Source organism: Zingiber officinale, chromosome 7A (genome assembly GCF_018446385.1).
Source record: "Zingiber officinale cultivar Zhangliang chromosome 7A, Zo_v1.1, whole genome shotgun sequence".
In the NCBI taxonomy this organism is placed as follows: Eukaryota; Viridiplantae; Streptophyta; class Magnoliopsida; order Zingiberales; family Zingiberaceae; genus Zingiber; species Zingiber officinale.
In genome coordinates, this window is record NC_055998.1 from 78,703,916 (window position 1) to 78,723,712 (window position 19,797).

The window sequence follows — 19,797 nt, forward strand, 5'->3', positions numbered from 1 at the left end:
TACTAGCTTGTAATTGTACTTATTTATTAGTAAAATAGTAAGTTGTTACTATCTTATTCATTTGTATGCACTGCTTCTTTCTGAGATTTTCGGAAAAAAGAGTTTTAGTGAATCATCTAACGGTGCGATCAAGGATCATGGGTCTTGGAGTAGGAGTCGACCTAGGCTCCGAACCAAGTAACCAAACAAGTCTTTTACTTTCCGCTGCATATTCTCATTGTCTTTAAAACATGAAAAGAAAAGTTTTTAAAGTTCGATATTCATCCCCTCCTCCCTCTATCGCACTCTTTTGATCCTACAAAAAGGAGGTTTAAAATTATCTTAGATACTAACACGCAGTTGGTGGCTAGCACAGCTAGCACATCTGGCACAGCTGCGTGTCGACACAACCAATACAGTTGCGTGCCAACACAGCTGCGTGCCGGCACAGCCGCCAACATGTGGCTGGCGACGGCACAACCGTCGGCACACGGCTATCGGCCGGTACAGCCACCCTGGCACACGACTGGCGGCCGGCACAGTCGCCAACACGCGTCTGGTATAGCCGCCAGCACTCAGCTAGCGGCCGGCACATCCGCGAGTGCTGGCGGCCGGCACAGTCGCTAGCAGACAGCCAGTTAGTGGCCGACACAGCCGCCAGCACGCGACTGACATAGCCTCGGGAAGAGGGGGAAAGGGGGGAGGGAGAGATAGGGGAGGATTTACTAGAGAATCGCTCGAGTCAGAGGAGATTGAGGAGATTTTCTGCGCGCGTGAGTAAAGAGAAAGATCATGGCCAAGAAACCCTAATAATCAGGATTACCGACGTAATCACTATTCCGTCAGTATTCACTAAAAGTGATTACCAACGGAATACATATTCTATTGATAATCCCTGAGATTACAGACGAAATACATATTCCGTCGGTAATCCCTATAGAGATTAATGACAGAATTTATATTCCGTCGATAATACCCAGATTGTTCGGCACATATTTGTGAATTCTCGATGGATAAATATTTTATCAGGGAATACCGATGAAAATATCTTTGGTAAGTTCGTCGGTAATCCTAATTTTTTTTAGTGATATGTTCGAAAAGAAGTAAATAAATGTATATTTGAGACACATGAAAACAGTATGAAACATGGAATCATGATGGCAAAAGGTGAATACGCTCGCCTTCGGCGCCCTCGTCAACCCTTCACAGGGCCAACACGGAGGAGGTAAATCACGGGCGGTTACTAGCCTTTGGAATAGTGACTAACACATAAGAGCATCCATATCAGTTTCCTTATCAATATCTCTAAAATTTAAGGTAAACAATCAACTTTATTAAATTTAGAGAATCCCTTTTCAATGCATGGTACACCAGCTACTCTATAATTTACCATATCTTCATTTATTTATTATTATTTCTCTCTCCTCTATACTTTTTTATTATTATCCATATTAATGATTTTGCACCAACTATTCCAACGTCTATATTCCTCAACGACCATATTTTTTTAGTATAAAATCACATAATATCATGAGTACCTATTCATATCATCAATCTCATACAAATACAATTTTCCCAAAAATTTCCAATAATGTCTCATTTCATTAGTAATTACGATTGTCTACTTTCTTCTGATGATGAGTTGGAAATAATTGTAAGTGCCTTTTAAATTGAAGATTCATTAGATGATGAAGAAGGTTCACGATCACAGATCATTCTCGGCAAGCAACGATGTGCGTTTATTAGGAGAAATTCTTTGGAGGGTCACATATGTCTCTTCAATGACTACTTTGCTGATGCATTGGTATATCCTCCTAATATATTCAGGAGGAGGTTTCGAATGAATCATGACCTCTTTCTTCGAATTCTTAACAATGTGGAGAAACATGAACCATACTTCGTTCAAAGAAGAAATGCTGCTGGAACTCTTGGGCTTTCTTCTTTACAAAAGGTAACTGCTACCTTGAGGATCCTTGCTTATGGAGTTGGAGCTGATCTCTTGGATGAGTATGTAAGAATTGGAGAAACCACAACAATAAAGAGCATGAAACTTTTTGTCAAAGCGGTAATCTCAATCTTTGGAGGTGAGTACTTGCGGTCTCCAAATAGCAAAGACATTGCTAGATTGCTGGCAGTCGGTGAGAAACGAGGATTTTCATGTATGTTGGGGAGCATTGAATGCATGCACTGGAAATGGAAGAATTGTCCGACTACATGGAGAGGTATGTATACTGGTCATGCACATGAGCCAACAATTATTTTGGAAGCAGTGGCGTCTTATGATATTTGGATATGGCATGCATTTTTTGGTTTACCTGGGTCACATAATGATATCAATGTGCTGGAAAGATCTAATATATTTACAGAAATTGCTGAAGGTCGTGCTTCTAAAGTTAACTACTCAATCAATGGCCACGATTATACTATGGGATACTATCTTGCAGATGGAATCTATCCTTCATGGTCTACATTTGTCAAAATCATTCCAACACCACAAGGTCGTAAAAGACAATTGTTTGCATCAGCTCAAGAATCTACGAGGAAGGATGTCGAGCGAGCATTTGGAGTTCTATAGGCACGCTTTGCAATTGTTCGTGGGCCAGCACGATATTTTTGTCAATCTGTACTGAAAGATATTATGATGGCCTGCATAATATTACACAACATGATCGTTGAGGATGAAAGAGATTCTTACCTTAGAGCACATGATTTTGATTATGACCAAGAAGATGATACAAACTTAGAACCAATTTCCCGGTATCCCACTTCTCAATTTATGGATTTCCTTCAATGTCATCATGGCATTAGAAACAAAGAAACTCATTCACAACTACAATTTGACCTTATTGAACATCAATGGATGCTACGAGGTGAAGAGTAAACAAATATCAACCAAAATATGTGTTTTTATGTTATATTTGATTTACAATGTTATTGCATTTGAATTTAAGTTGATTTTGATGTAATGTTGTATGATGAAGTAGCATATTTACAAACCATAATAAAATTTCAATGGTTGTTCCAAAAAACAAAATATAGTAGCATATTACAACACAATACCAAAAGTATAAAATTTGATATATCAATTCTTCATATTTTGAAGAATTTGTAATTGTCGTTTCATAATGTACTCTTGTTGCACTTCATCCAATCCACTGATATCCATCAACATAATCTTTTCATTTTTTTCTTCCTCAACCATCGTGATCAAACGATCTTTCTGCTTCACCTTTTCTTTTTCAATTTCTGTTTTCAGCTTAATCTTCTCCTTTTCAATTTCTACCAACATATCTATTTTGGCCATCTTTTCATCGTGGAGTTGCTTCTTGTCATTGGTTATTCACTCAACCACTGCTTCAAGTTGTTTTGATTTTTCTTCTCTCAATCTTTTTGAGCCTTCCTACCTTGTGGTCTCTCCCAATGAGAGGACATTGAAGACAAGTCTTCATCTCCCAAATTTATAGTGTCTAGGGTAGAAGGAGAAGCAGAAGTGACTTTTCTTTTCTTTCCCTTGACTTCTTCTTTCTACAATATCCATTTTGGTTGATATCTTAATATTTCCCAACAATACTCAAATGTGAATTCATTGTTTTCATTCACTTTGTAGCTAGCTTTGGCTAGCTTAATCTGTAAAGAGTACAAATTTATCATGACCGAAAGTGTTTGCATATCAAAGAAAATAACTTGAAAAAATCTAAAAAGTGTTTGCATATCAAACAAAATAACCTGAACCAAAAAAAATATGTACCTTATCATTCTCACTATGACCACTTTGATACAAGTTTTCAACTTGAGCCAAGCAAGCACAAAACTTATTGACTGAATGTTGAATAGTGCTCCAACGATTTGTTAGTGAGTGAACGGTTCGTTCTTGAAAATTAGGCTTCTTGCATTCATGGTAGTATTGATGTATCCTACTCCAAAATGTAATGGATTTTTTTATCGTTCCCAACAATTGCATCTAAGCTCGTACTAAGCCACCACTAACTAATATTTTGTCTTCTTCATGAGTGAAATTCACACCTCGCTGAGTTTTTTTACTAGTGCCTTCGATGATAGTTTGAGGAGTTGGAATAGCCGTCACGAAATCATTCAGAATGTTTGGATCTCTATCTTGTAAAAGTTGAGTGAAGATTCCATCACCACTTTGAGGATCCATAGTGCTAAAAAATTAAACAATTTGTCATATAATCAACATGTATAGATACCAGTCAGAGAAATAGTGAGATATATGTTAACCAAAAAATTTTATAGTAGATGGTGATCTCGATTCCCTTCTTAAGTTAAACTTTCCATGCAGCAAAATCATTTAGTTCCTTACACTCATTGCATAAGACATTACTGATGAAAATACCATTGTTTCAAAGAATCTGTACCGCGAGCAGCATACTAGATCTTACACACAATTAACTCTTCGCTCGATTCCAATGATTTTTCGTTAAGCCAACTCTCGCATTACAAAATTATACATATAAACATGGGAACAAGAAAATGAAAAAAAGAAGTTAAAATCACTAAATGCAAACGAACATGTAGAAATGCAGATGCGCAAACGAACATGTAGAATTGTAGAAATGCAGTATGAAAAAAATAATTGAAAATCACGAAAGAACCCCTTGCTTCAATAAACTATACAAAAATAAAAAAAATAAAATCCTTCGTAAAATCTGCACATTCATACAAAAACAACAACGAAGCAACCAAAAATAAAATTGCAAGATAAATACAAAGAAAATAAGATCGTGAGAAAACTTACAAGTTCCCAATCAATGATCTAGTGATCCGAAACTCAAAATGTGAAATCTGTTGATAAATGCCCCAAAAACCCTAGGGAGAGAAAATAAAAACTCGGAATGCTCTTCCACGGATGGCTGTCAATCTGTAAAATCCAGAGAAATAAAGTGTGAGAGGTTTTAAAAAACAAGGGTTGAGAGAAGAAGAACAGACATTGAGAAAAGAAGAAACGACATACCTTTGAGCAGAGAAGAAGAAATGACAAACCTGAGCGAGAAGAAGAAATAGGTGTTGAGAGAAGAAGAAACGACAAACCTTTGAGCAAAGAAGAAGAAATGGCAAACCTTTGAACAAAGAAAAAGAAATGGCAAACCTGAGCGAGAAGAAGAAATCGACGTTGGCGTTGAGAGAAACGACAAACCTTCGAGAGAGAGAGAAAAAGAAACGATGAGAATAATATTTTAATGTTTAGGATAGCGATTTCATTCCCTAAATTTAGGGAGTTACTGTTCATAAAATCTAAATTTAGGGAACTAGTAGGGTATCTGATACAAGAGAATTTTTGTAGGTAAAATGTAAAATTTAAGGTAAAATGTATATTTAGAGTATCTGATGTTGATGCTTTAAGGAAGGTATTTATCTCGACTTTGTCAAAATTCGAACCCCATACGTCATGGTGATAATACCTCATGTGCTAGCCACTAGACCGTTCCGAGGGGACATAAAACATGGAATCATGTGATTCCTTTGGGGGGAGGGAGGTTGGGGATTGGAAAAATGGTATTAGTGAACTACAGCAAAAAGAAGATAATCATTAAAAGAAAATATCAACCATAGTGGTTGAGGTAGATTGGATTCATTACATGAATTCAAACTTGAGCAGCAATCAGCCACTACGCCTAAAAATCCATTAGAATAAAAGGAGGCAGCACAATAGTTATCTAGTAGATACTCTAGGTACACATCATGAACAAAAAATGTTGCATCGTCTCCTTCACATGCATTGGCATGCAAATGTATGCTACCTTGCAGGACTCTTAGCATTTGGAAGTAAAAACAATATTATGAACCGCCCCATCCCTCCACCCCTATAAAACATTACAAAAACCACTTTTCAGATGACTATCCTGCTACAGATTCTTCTTGTCTTCATCATTTTTTTTTACTCTGATCAATTGTCTTCCACTATCAACAGCCTTACAGTGATATTTCAGCTCAGGAATCAAATTTTGAGACTAAAAAAGATTGAAATTGATTTTTTTTTTATCGATTTATAAGTTTTGACATCAACATTACCAGAAGAAAAACCTACAACACTCAGTATTTACCTTCTTTACGGCAAGTTTCGGAGAAATTCTTGAAGGATCCCTGTGTAACCTTTCGGAGAAGTTCTTTTTGGCAAGTTTTTCCCCCTCGTAATTTATTTTTTGAGAAAAAATCCTCACCGAACCTGAAGATTTCTAAAATTACTCAGTAATTTTGAAGCTTTTATTGGTTATTAATTCATTTAGGCATAGAATTTAAACTAAAAACATTTTTATGTATCCTATCGTCAAAAGCACAAAAGATTAGAGTCGAGGATAATTTCATAATTTGATGGAGAATTTGATATCCGATCTGAGTAAAGTAAAATATGGATAGAATTGTTGAATAAGTGGATGGAGAGGAAATGGAATAGGAAAGAGGTTCCTTTGTGAATGAGACTTTAGTCCCACATTGGAAGTTTTAAGGTACTTTTGTGGATTTATATTGATTCACATACATTGAGGTTGTGAACAAATGCATGGGGAGAGGCTCTCTCTCATGCGTGGGTGCGCAAGGGGGTGCAAATTTAGGGTCCGGATTTGCACTGAACTAAGTTGACTTGTGTGCGAGCGCGACCTGTGCATACGAATGTCGGACCGGTCTAGGCAAAATTCGCCCAAGTGGAAACGCTGCCGTTTCGTATCTTGATGAGTAATGATCATTAATTTTATCGTTCATTTGAGCTGTTATAAAAGGAGCCTGTGACTACAGGCAAAAGGGTTCCGTACACAGCATAGCAAAGGCTCTCCATTTTCTTCCTCCTGCAGCTGCTCGGCGGAGTGCCAGTGATAGCAATCGGGTGCCACTCAGTTCGCCGTGACCACCAGTGCTTGGTCGGATTCACGGTCTACCGTTGTATCCTGGGAAACATATGACCCTTGTAAGCCTCGAAGCACAGCTGGAGGTGGGCGAATTTGTTTCAAGGAAACTGCGACTCTCGCAGGCCTCGGTCAGTTTTTCCCGGTCAGCGAGTCTCCTCGCCCGATCTGTCTTTTGCCAAATCAAGTGCAGACCTGGTCTTCCGCTTTGCAGACCAGCCCTGTCGTTCCGTTCTGCAAACCTGGTCTTCCGCTCTGCAAATCTGGTCTGGCGCTCTGTAGACCTGCTCTACCTCTCTGGTCTTCCGCTTTGCAGACCTGCGCTACCTCTCTGATCTGCTGCTCTGGTCATCCGCACTGCAGCTCTGGTCTGCCGCTCTACAGACCTGCCCTGCTGCTCTGGTCTTCCGCACTACAGCTCTGGTTTGCCGCTCTGCAGACCTGCCCTGCTGACCTGGTCTTCCGCTCTGCTGACCTGCTCGACTGCTCTGGTCTACCGCTCTGCAGACATGGTCTTCTGCTCTGCAGTGCAGACCTGCTCTGCCACTCTGGTATGCCGCTTTGCAGACCTGCTCGACTGCTCTGGTCTACCGCTCTGCAGACCTGGTCTTCTGCTCTGCAGACTTGGTCTTCCGCTCTGCTCTGCCACTCTGCAGACCTGCTCTTCTGCTCTGCAGACTTAGTCTTCCGCTCTGGTCTGTCGCTCTGCAGACCTGCTCTACCGCTCTGCAGACTTGCCTTGTCGCTCAGCTCTGTTGCGTTACGGAAACCAGCTCCTACTGGCAGCCTGAGATTATCCGCTTAGGTCATTTCGACTGTAAGTTGAATTTAAATTCCGTGTAAGTTTTAAATTCAACTAAGTTCCCTAAAATCTCCGGCAACAGATTGTTTGGTTTCTAACAATCTTGAAACAGACTTGATTCTGTTGAGATGGCCATGGAACGAAATGTTGAGGTGCAACAGACTCAACATGTGCAGGCCCCTTCTGCCCCGATTGGAATTGTGCCAATCAGTCATGGGGAAAAGCCAGAGAAGTTCAGTGGACTAAACTTCAAGAGGTGGTAGCAGAAGATGCTCTTCTACCTGACCACGCTCAATCTGGCTCGGTTCTTGACCGAGGACCCTCCCAAGCGAGCTGAGGATGCTGATGTACAAACCATCAGTACAGTGGAGGCATGGACTCATTCTGAGTTCCTTTGCCGAAATTATATTCTCAACTGCCTTGCCGACTCATTATACGCTGTGTATAGTATGAAGAGAACGGCTAAGGAGCTGTGGGAGTCCCTGGACAAGAAATACAAGATGGAGGATGCAGGGGCAAAGAAATTCATTGTGGGCCGATTCCTGGACTACAAGATGGTTGACTCCAAGATGGTGATCAGCCAAGTCCAGGAGCTTCAGGTGATCTTGCACGAGATCCACTTAGAAGGGATGGTTCTGAGTGAAACCTTCCAGGTGGTTGCTATCATTGAGAAGCTTCCTTCCGGCTGGAAGGACTTTAAGAACTACCTGAAGCACAAGCGGAAGGAGATGAATGTGGAAGAACTCATTGTTCGACTTCACATCGAAGAAGACAACAAGAGTTCAGAGAGAAATCTATTCTCTCCGGCTACTGTGAAAGCCAATGTGGTCGAGCACGATCAAAGCTCGAAACAGAAGAACCCAAAATCTTCCAAGATTTGATCAAGTAAATGGAAGAATTAATTTGATCAAGTAAGGAAGAAAACAAGTTTCAACTTGAGGTGGAAGACATGGAACTAGAATTCTATGTGATGTTCAATTTCGGCCAAGCATGAAATTCTGCATTTCTTCTTTTCACTGCTTCTTGTTGCTGATTTGGTTTTGCAAGCACCCCAATCTGCACTCTTCCTTTTACTCCACTTCATTTACAGCACAAATTGTATAGCTTTACATTTTTCCTTCATATCCTCAATTTATAGAATCTGAAATTAGCAGCTAAAATTCTGTTTCTGCAAATTCTCAGCTGCAGCTTCTTCAAAATTTCCAATCGAATATGAAATTCTTTGACTTGGTTTATCTCATGCTCTGAATTACATCCATTCCTCATCAACACATTGAAATTCTGATAACTTATAGCTTGGCATAGTGGTAACATGAATCTACAAACTTTTAGTTTGCTGATTTTGATTCAACAACTTCGATCCTAATTTGCCTAGCTGATAATAAATCAAGATGACTTAAACTCCCCTCATTTCATATTCGAATAACCAAAAAGTTTGGCACAAATCAGCACCAGCACATTACCTGTGATACAAAACTTTTTTGCATTTAAATCAGAATTCAGTTTCTTTTTCAGATGTTCACTTCTTTTCTCTAAGCATCCTCTTCAACAATGGTACGAATTCAAGACTCCACCTCTTTTTCTCCAATGGCACAAAAATTTCAGCTTGGATTTTACTTTTTCTCACTGCAATAATAGTCCAAAACTCAAGCTACAGTTTTGGTTTAATCTTCTTCAGTTTTCAGCTTTATTTTCCTGTTTGTTATCAAATTCCTTGTCTAAAAATCTTGTAAAATCTGGAGAAGAAAGATAACCAATTATCAATACTAAGTGGTAGCTGGGTTTCAGATTTTTCTATGGTCCAGTAGCTCCTTAAACTCCATTCTGCACTGCTGGTTTCAGATTTCTTTCAATGCTGGACTTTGTATCAATCTATCACTGTTGAGTCACAAAAAACTCCAATACTTCTTTCATCTTGTCTCTTAGGACTCTTTACAATGCATCACTAAGAAGCCTACAGGTTTCATCATCTCTTAATAGTTACAATCCATATCTCAATTTGGCACAAAACTGCCATATTTCTGCAAATCTGCACTTTCTGAATTTTCTGCACTATACTCATTCCTGTTATTCCAGCAATCCTCCTCTTTGTTTTTATTGTTCCATTTCAGATTTGACACTCCATTTCTTGGATTAAGTATTACTTCACAACCAACAACCATCAATGACTTCTTTCATTCTTCTCATTTAACCACATGCAGCCCTTCACTTCTGTAAAATGTCATTGCTATATCATACTTTCAGTAATTGAAATGAATCTTGATAGAAACTATTAATGCCAATATTCCATTTGTTACTTCGTGTTACAGCACTTCATCTGAGCTTCTCTTTTCCTTGATATCATTCCTGAAATCTTGATACTCCATTCATTCCAAACTGCACAGCTTTCTAATTCTTTTCAGAACTGCTCAATTCTGCCATATCTTTCAGGGTTCTGAATTTCAGATTGGTTACTTGTTATAACATCTGTTATTACTGCTTCTCAGTGGTTTCAAGCTTCAACAATTTATTCCCATAGAACTTACAATCATTTAAGTCAAAAGATAGATTGATTTCCATCTTGTTCCAGCTTAGTACATCAATAAAACAGCTTGCTGCAACTTCACAATTTCAGCAACTTGATACTATCACAATCCTGTCCAGCAAGTTTGTAGAGTATGGAAAGAAAATAAACAACAATTGCTACAGGAAATACAAGAATTCCAATTCATTCCAAGGGTTTCAAGGCTGATAATGAAAGAATTTCACAACTTGATACAAATGTAAATTGGGTTCTGTTTCTTGCATTTCCCTCACTGCTTAAGGTACCAATTCCTGTCCTTTTCTTCAACTTTTCCCAGTAAATGATACTTTTCTTCAAGTGCCCCTTTGATGAAATGTTAACCACCAATTGAATCCCAATTATAATCCATTGTCGTCAGATTTCATCATCTACAAATGAACTGAATTCTGTTATCCAGATTAAGTTTCTAGATTCTTTTTTTTTCTTTTCTTGCAAATGCCATGACAGGTACATACCATTTGTTTCCAGTCTCTTCTTGAATTTCAATTAGGCTTCCTTCACTTCGAATATTGCACTCTGATTTTGGTACAAAACTGATACAGAATTCCCAGATCTGCTCTTCACTTCTGCAGAATTCTGTTTCTATAAAAACTAACCATGCATCAGTTCCTGGATTTCAATCTATTCACAATATTTTCAATCAAATGTATCAACATTGGAACAATGACACACAGTAAATTTAACCCACTGAGCTTCCTTAATTCTACAGAATTCAATTTCTCCACCTAAACAAAAGAACTCAACAAGAGAACTCAATCAAACTAAGCACCTCCCCCACACTTACTCTTTTGTCCATCCCGGCCAAAATGAAATCATCACATAATATTCAAGGTATCCACATCCAAAGAAATAAGGCATGAGAAAAGAACAAAGATATGATGATTCATGACGAGAAAAAAATAGCAAAAATAGGTGGGGGCAAAATGACAATGGTGTAAATTTCATAAAACATGACTCAATACTACTTTGGTGGTATTAATCAGATTTAAAGCGAGTTCTAGAGTGAAATAAGTTACAAGTGTGTCACTCAAATAGGCTCAAACCTCACTAGGTAAATACAAGTCATCATACCATTTCATCAATCAAGAATCCATCACTAGTATCAACCTCATACAATCCTAGAGTTCATTCAAGCTATAAAGTCTTTAAACTTGATAATTAAATTTAACATTCCTTTTCAAATCCCTAAAATGATACAAAGAAATGTCAAAAGAAGGAAGTACCATTTATTCCTAAAACAAAGACTATCAAACTCAAAGAAATGGTAACTATCATGAACATAAAACCTAAAGTTCAAAACCATAACCATGCAAGAATAAAATCTACTTAAGAGACTCAAAATTTATTAAAGCAAGAAAATTCCAAATGAAACCGAAATTTTACCTAAAAAAATAAGAAAACTACTAGCACCTAAAATTTATTCATTTACAAAGAAACAAAAGATAGAGTGAAACTCCCCTTTAGCTCGGGTAGATAGCATCAACATGTTCCATTTCCTCCACCACCAAGCCCTTAACTCCTTCATGAAACTTTTTAAGCATATGTCCATTCACTTTAAAATTCCGGCCAGTAGACATATCCTGGATCTCAACCACTCCATAAAAGAAAACATTAGTAACACAATAAGGTCCTTCCCATCTAGATCTCAACTTACCTTTAATCAATTTGAGACGAGATCGATATAGAAGTACTTTGTCACCAATTTGGAATTCTTTCACAACAATTTGTTTGTCATGAAATCTCTTGGTCTTTTCTTTATAAATCCGTGAGTTCTCATAGGCTTCCAATCTAATCTCTTCAAGTTCTTGAAGTTGTAATTTCCTTTCTTCTCCAATCGTGTCACTATCAAGATTGCATGCTTTAACCACCCAATAAGCCCTATGCTCAATCTCCACGGGTAGATGACAAGTTTTTCCATACACAAGTCTATATGGAGACATTCCTATAGGGGTCTTGAAAGCAGTCCTATAAGTCTATAGTGCATCTCAAGTCTTTTACTCCAATCCTTTCTATCCGGTCTCACAGTCTTTTCAAGAATTGATTTCACCTCCCTGTTAGACACTTCTGCTTGCCCATTTGTTTGAGGGTGATAGGATGTAGAAACTTTGTGTGTAACCCCGTACTTATGTAGCAAAGCCTTCATGTGTCTGTTACAAAAATGAGACCCTTGATCACTTATGATCACCCTGGGTACTCCAAACCTGCAAAATATGTGAGACCTGACAAAGCTAATAATAATAGAAGAGTCATCAGTCCGAGTGGGAATGACCTCCACCCATTTGGAAACATAATCAACTGCCAATAAAATGTATGCAAATCCGAAAGAGACAGGAAATGGACCCATAAAGTCAATACCCCAAACATCAAAAATCTCACAAAATAATATGAATTGTTGAGGCATTTCATTTCTAAGTCCTATGTTCCCAGTTCGTTGACACCTATCACATGATCGATAAAAAGCATAAGCATCACAAAAAAGGGTAGGCCAATACAAATCATATTCTAATACTTTCCTAGCAGTTCTTTGTGGTCCAAAATGTCCTCCACACTCAAAAGAATGACAAAAAGTAAGTACAGACTGAAACTCAGAGTCAGGTATGCATCTCCTAATGATCAGATCACTACAAAACTTCCACAAATAAGGATCATCCCAAACATAGAATTTTGAATCACTTTTAATTTATCTTTTTGAGCTTTTGAAAATTGTTTGGGATAAACATGTGCAACTAAGAAATTCACTAGATCCGCATACCATGGAGACTCGCCCTGCAACTGTAGAAGTTGCTCATCCCTGAAATCATCATCAATAGCCGAATGGTCCAAGTCTCCTTCGATCCTGCTCAAGTGATCTGCAACCAAGTTCTCCTTCCCGCTCCTATCACGTATCTGTACGTCGAATTCTTGAAGCAGAAGCATCCATCTGATTAATCTAGGCTTTGCATTAGGCTTCTTGAGGAGATACTTCAAAGCTGCATGATAAAAAAAAATAATCACATGAGAACAAAGAAGATATGATCTGAACTTATCTAAAGCAAAAACAATAGAAAGAAGCTCTTTTTCTGTTGTTGTGTAGTTCGATTGAGCTGAGTCTAAGGTCTTGGAAGCGTAACAAATAACATGTGGTGCTCCTTCCACTCTCTGTGCCAGTACATCTCCCACTGTATAGTCTAAAGCATCACACATCAACTCAAAAGGTAAGGACCAGTCTAGGGGTCTGATAATAGGTGCTGAGGTAAGAGCCTCCTTCAATCTGTCAAAAGCCTCCATACACCTCTGATCAAAATGGAACACAACATCCTTCTGAAGTAGCCGAGATAAGGGTAGAGCAATCTTACTGAAGTCCCTAATAAATCTCCTATAGAATCCTGCATGGCCAAGAAAAGTTCGAACCTCCCGCACGCATGTGGGGTAAGATAAAGAAGATATAGCGCTAATTTTAGCAGAATCTACTTCAATGCCCTTCCTAAAGACTATATGACCTAAAACAATGCCATGCTCTACCATAAAGTGACACTTTTCAAAATTCAAAACCAAATCCGTGTCGATACATCTACTCAAAACTCAAGACAAGTTTTCCAAACATGCATCAAATGAAGAGCCATAAATAGAAAAATCATCCATGAATACTTCCATGCAATGCTCTAATAAATCCCCAAAAATACTCACCATGCATCGCTGAAAAGTACCTGGAGCGTTGCATAGTCCGAATGGCATCCTACGATATGCGAATGTACCGAAAGGGCAGGTGAAGGTAGTCTTCTCCTGGTCCTCTGGGTCGATGCAAATCTGAAAATAACCAGTGTACCTATCAAGAAAATAATAATGTGATTTACCTGCCAGCCTCTCCAACATCTGATCAATAAAAGGAAGTGGATAATGATCCTTTTGCCTTGCTTGGTTCAGCTTCCTGTAGTCCACACATACTCTCCAAGAATTCTTAACTCTCGTGGGCACCAGTTCGTTCTCTTCATTAGCTACCACTATCACCCCTGACTTCTTCGGAACCACATGGATAGGGTTGACCCATTTACTGTCAGAAATCGGATAAATAATGTCCGCCTGTAAGAGTCTAGTCACCTCCTTCTTTACCACGCCCAAAATCAAAGGGTTCAGTCGTCTCTGTGGCTGTATCACTGGTTTTACATCCTCCTCTAAGTGAATCCTATGCATACAAATGGAAGGACTGATCCCAAGAATGTTTGCCAGAGTTCATCCAATGGCCTTCCTATACTGTCTCAGAATCTCTAACAATCGTTCCTCCTGATCCGGTTCCAAATTCTGAGCTATAATGACAGGTAGCTGTTGATTCTCTCCCAAATAGGCATATTTCAAATGTTGAGGCAATGACTTCAATTCCTCCTATGTCTGATCCATAGTAGGTGATCCTAGGGGTAGTGCTGCTGAGCAATCCCCTACACATACCTCTTCCTCTCTGAGCGATCATAGGGATAATGCTTCTCCTAAGTAATCCCCTACGCATTCACTTGAGTTAACATTTTCTTCTACATCTAAAATATCTTCCAACAATGAAACAAATTCATTCTCTTGACCAAAATCAGAAACCTCTAAATCTGAATCAACATCTGACAAAAACTCCATGTTATCCAGCTCCTTTGAAATATCCAAGCTAAGAATAGAATGGTCCTCTCTTGAATGCTTCATAGCCTCAAAAATGCTGAACCGAACCACTGTGTCTCCTATCTCCATAGAAAGAGTTCCTGCATGTACATCTATCTTGGTTCTAGCAGTCTTCAAGAATGGACGTCCAAGAATAAGCGGAGATCTGTTTGTAAGCACATCACCCTCCATATCTAAGATGTAAAAATCTGCAGGAAAAATTAACTCCCTCACTTTTACCAATACATCCTCAATCACTCCAGCTGGGTGTGCTTGACTTCGGTTAGCCAACTGAATCACTACACCTGTAGGCTGCAGAGGTTCAATTCATAATGACTGAAAAACTGACTTAGGCATCACATTAATAGAAGCTCCAAGATCTAACATTGCATCCTCAAAAATACAATCTCCTATAACACAAGGAATTGTGAAAACTCTTGGATCTTCACACTTCTGAGGAACTGGCTGAAGTAATGCTGAAACATTTTTTCCCATACTTATTAATTCATTTCCCTTCAATTTCTTTTTGTGCACACAAAGATCCTTGAGGAATTTGGCATATTTAGGAATTTGCTTTATCATGGTAAGCAAAGGCACATTCACTTCAACCTTGCTAAATAATTTCACCAAATCTTGATATTCTCTAGCCTTTTCTTCCTCCATCTCTTTTCTTGGTTATACACTTCTTTGAGGGAAAGGTAACGGAATGGAAGACTCAGCTCCTTGCCTGTTCAGATGATTATCCAGATTCTGTGTTGAATTGTCCAGATTCTATGCTGAATTTGGAGCTGCTGTTGGATTAACTTTCAAGCCGAAATCTGCTTCATCAATTTGATCAGATTCTGACACTGTAGGGTGAGTTAAATGCTGCTGATCAACTCCAAAATTGTCATTCTATGCAGAATTTGTTGGATCTGAATTTGCTGGAAAAATCTGAGAATTCTGTAAAGTTGAATCTGCAGCTGGTTTGGGTAAGCTCTGCTGTGATCCAGCTGGATAATTCTGACTTGGGTCTGGAATTTTTTTATCACTTCGCAAAGACAATGCACTTACATTTCCTTTAGGATTTGGAGTCGGTTGTGAAGGCAATTGTCCAGATCCTTGATTCTACATCTGATTAATGTTACTAGCCAATTGGCCAATCTGCCTTTCAATGTTTTGCAGTGCTGTATCAGTTCTCTACTGATGTTGCTGCTGTTGCATCATCTGCTGCTACTGTTGAAGCACTTGTTGAATCAAATCCTCCATTTTTGAGTTGCTAAAGTTTTGTTGAGGTTGCATTGATCTTGGGCTTGTAGAAGAAGGCAGTGCAAGCTGAAATTGGTGCTGATTTGCATTACTTTGCTGTTGGAAATTCTGCACAAGTTGCTGAACCTGCAAGAAATGATTTTTCTGATTCTGTGAATTCTGAAACTGTGGCTGTGTAAAATACCGAACCAAATAATAATTAAATAATAAGGTTTAATAAGCTAATAGCCTTAACGGAATTTTTAGGAAATTTTAGAAATTTTCTGAGATTTAATTGGAGCTTGTAAGATGTAGGTTAAGGGGATAAATTATTGGATCAAGGTAAAGTCTGTTTAAATAATTTGATTTAAACGAGAAAATGTTTAATTTTCCTAAATATTTTCTTTTTCCTTTTCTATAAAAACCTGCCCGTGCCCTAACCTTAATCGGCGAAAACCTTCCCCTTCTTCATGCGACGCCGCCGACCCTCCTCCCTCCCTCTCGCACTCGCACGCGCAGGCGACGCAGTGCGCCGTGCCATCGCCACCTCCTCATCGGCGAACAACAGCCTCCACCACCGACCTCTCTTCTCTCTCGGAGCCATGCCGATCTCCCTCTTGCGAGACCTCACAGACCACAACCGGCGATCCTCTTCCCTCCATGTTGTGCCCCAACGGATCCGACAACTATTCTTTCTCCTAGTAGCTTGGTTTTGGGACAGATTTGGATATGTGAACCAAACTTGATGTAGTTCTCTTTTGGCAACATAGTTTGAAATTCTGGGCAGATTTATAGATCGGAAATTTGTCTTCGATGTTGACTGGTTGTGGCAAACTGGTTTTGAATTCTAGATTAATTTGGAAGACTATGAATTGAGTTTGATGTTGGTTCTCTTGTGGCCTGTTGGATTGAGATTTCACAGTAGACTTGAAGGTTGAGAATCGATTTCGAAGTCATCTTGTTTTCTTCAAGATAGTAGTAACTTTGTAACAGATTTGGTAGGATGTGTATCATTTTCAATATTGTGAACACTCCTTCGTATTGGCTTGAAATTCTAGTACGGACTTGGAAGTAAGGGAATTGGTGTAGGTTTAATAGTTGTTTTTTTTTGTTTTCTCTAGCTATGCATGATTAGATTGAAACATCATAAAAATGTAGTTAGGTAACCATCTGATGATGTCTCATTTTCCGTAAAGGTTCAATTAATTATTGTGCATGTATGTTGGCAAGTATTACTTCTTCTTGTAGGTAAGGATTTGGGGAGTCGTTTAAGGGGTTGGGAAGCCTCTTTCAGTGGTGACCAAAGGAAAGGATGGAAGGTTGGGATTTGATGGAGATGAGGGTTATTCTTCTTCTTGGTGATTTTCGGCCGCCTAGAACAGATTTAGGTGGGTGAATGGGTTACAATATTTCTTTGTTTTATGGTGATTCGGAAATTCTAGCTTAGATTCAATGGGTTGTAATCGAATTCGATGTTGGTTCTATTTTGGGCATGCTAGTCTCATACTTCTGGATGGATTTAGATGAATCGAGGTTTATAGTTGGATTGGGATTTTCCCCTAATTAAGTTGGGTTTGAGTTTGGCTAGTTGGTGCTTATGAAATTAGCTAATTTGTACAATGTATAATTTACAGGATGTCATTTCGGGATGAGCACTCCGACGCGGGGATTGTTTAGCTCGAGCTATATATTAAAGGCGGGTACTTCTTGCTTTGTTTTCTTTTAGTACATTAACCTTAGTGCATGAATTATTTTGGATAAGGATTGTTTACCTTGACTCCACTCTTATTTTTCCGGTGCTTGATACTTCCACGTTATCTTTGAGATATTCGTTTCCATATCTATACAGTCTCTTTTGTTGTCCATGATCCGTAGCAGATGCTAGATATCATATTTGTATGCTTTAACTGTGTTTGTTTATGTACGATATTGAGCATGCTGGCTTCATGTAGCTTACCTGTTTCTGCTTATATATATATATAATGACTGTTGTATTGTTCGCATCATGTCATTGCATACATGTCGCATCCTCGGCCACTCAAGAGAGTGGTAGCTGGAGTTGATGTCGCTTGTCCTGTCGTGCCGCACTCGGCCACTTGTGTGAGTGATAGCTGGAGTACGAGCAGCAGGGACCCCCCTTCGCTGTGTAGCTAGTTAGCTACTCAGCACCTGTCCATCCGGTCACTCGCGGGAGTGGCGGCCTTTGGGTGGTACAGTTGTCATTGATCCGGCCTCTCGACCATACAGGGGTCATGGTGCAGAGAGGTGGGCGGGGTGACCATCCGTGCATACGCTGTTATTATGCCTGCTTTGGCTGCTGCTGTTTACTTATGTTGTTGTTGCTTACTTATGCTGCTGTGGTATATTTATGTTGCCGTTGCTTCTTGCTGTTGTTCACTTATGCTGATATGCTGTCTTATGTTAAGATATGCTCACGTTGTAGGTGGTTAAACCTTGGTTTAGTAATTGGAAATGTTTATATACCTTACCCATTACCTCTGTAGTTATGAGCAGTACTGTAGCAGATTAGTACCATTTCTGACTTTCTATATCTAGCCTAGGATATCGTTCCAGGTATGAACCTTTATCATGGTTTTAGTTTTGTATCTGCTATTCTCTTATGAGACTGTATTCCTTTTGGGTATTCTTTATTGGTTGATTATGTTCATGCACTATCTCTTTCTATACCCGCTGAGTTTCAATACTCACCAGCTCGTAAATTGGTTTTCTTTCGCCAGGTAGCAGTAGATTATTCATGGATGCTTGGAGAGATGCCGACTGCGAATCCTGGGTCCCGCGTCATATTCAAAAATTGATTTTGGTTCTGTTTCTCTTTACTTGCATTTCGTATTCGTTGGATTTGGTGTTGTGAGAACTAGGTTTTGATACTTGTTGTGTGGATTTGGTATTTGTGATGTTTTGATAACTTTGCAATTTGTGGGTTTTCTCTTCGTTTTCTTTCCGCTGTGCTCATTTTATTTTTTTGTTGTCCAGCCGAGTAGGCTGAGTATAGTAAACTGCGTGGTTGTGTTGTTTCCATTTTCTATGGTATATATATTCCAGCCGAGTGTAGCTGATGTATATTTTGTATGTAGTAATGCTTCATATTGTCACTCGTAGAGAGGAGATGCTGCCGAAATTTTTTCTGGCAAGGACTCCTCTGGGGGCGTGACAATTTAGTGGTATCAGAGCAGTTTCGATCTTGTTTCGATTTATGATTTTTTCGAGTTGATTCCATGTTCTGGGTTTTACGTTTTTGAGATTTTGATTTGGCTTCGATTCCTCGATGTGACTTTTGAGTCTTGGGACCAGGCAGCGGCAAGACATCTCCAAGCTATAGGAGGTATGTTTGTAAATTGTTATCATACATATTTATTAGTACTTGGGTAGTTGGGTATACCATGTGTACTTTTTTTTTAGTTGTTTGTACCATGTGTTTATACTGTGTATGATTTGTAGTGTCAATTATTGGTTAGGTCAGATATGGTGATATGTTGTCCTTTGATGACCTATTAGTTGTCTTTTGATGATCTATTAGTGGATATTAGACTTGATGGTCTATTATTTAGTCTTTGATGTTGATAGTAACTTAAAGAGTATAATGCCTTGATATTTATGGAGTTGGCGATTGTAATTGAAGGTTAGATTACAGACTTTGTGCCAGTGATCTTATTTTTGGGTATGTTTGTTGTACGGACATGAGGAGTCCTTGATATTGCTATTTAGGTTTATATTGCCCTAGATATTTTTAT

General features: G+C 38.8%; 1 protein-coding gene across 1 annotated transcript; it reads left to right on the forward strand.

Annotated features, from left to right (window-relative positions):
* The first annotated feature begins 1,017 nt into the window (after positions 1–1,017).
* On the forward strand, positions 1,018–2,554 carry LOC121999455. The gene is made up of 3 exons (XM_042554138.1): positions 1,018–1,032; positions 1,147–1,204; positions 1,656–2,554. The coding sequence occupies exons 1-3, from the start codon at positions 1,018–1,020 to the stop codon at positions 2,552–2,554; spliced, it is 972 nt and encodes a 323-aa protein (XP_042410072.1).
* The last annotated feature ends 17,243 nt before the right edge of the window (positions 2,555–19,797 follow it).

Bases quoted from the DNA above. Each gene is read 5' to 3' on its own strand.
- LOC121999455 (XM_042554138.1), top strand. The intron at 1,205-1,655 runs GTAAATCACGGG...TTTAAATTGAAG, and splicing joins ACAGGGCCAACACGGAGGAG to ATTCATTAGATGATGAAGAA.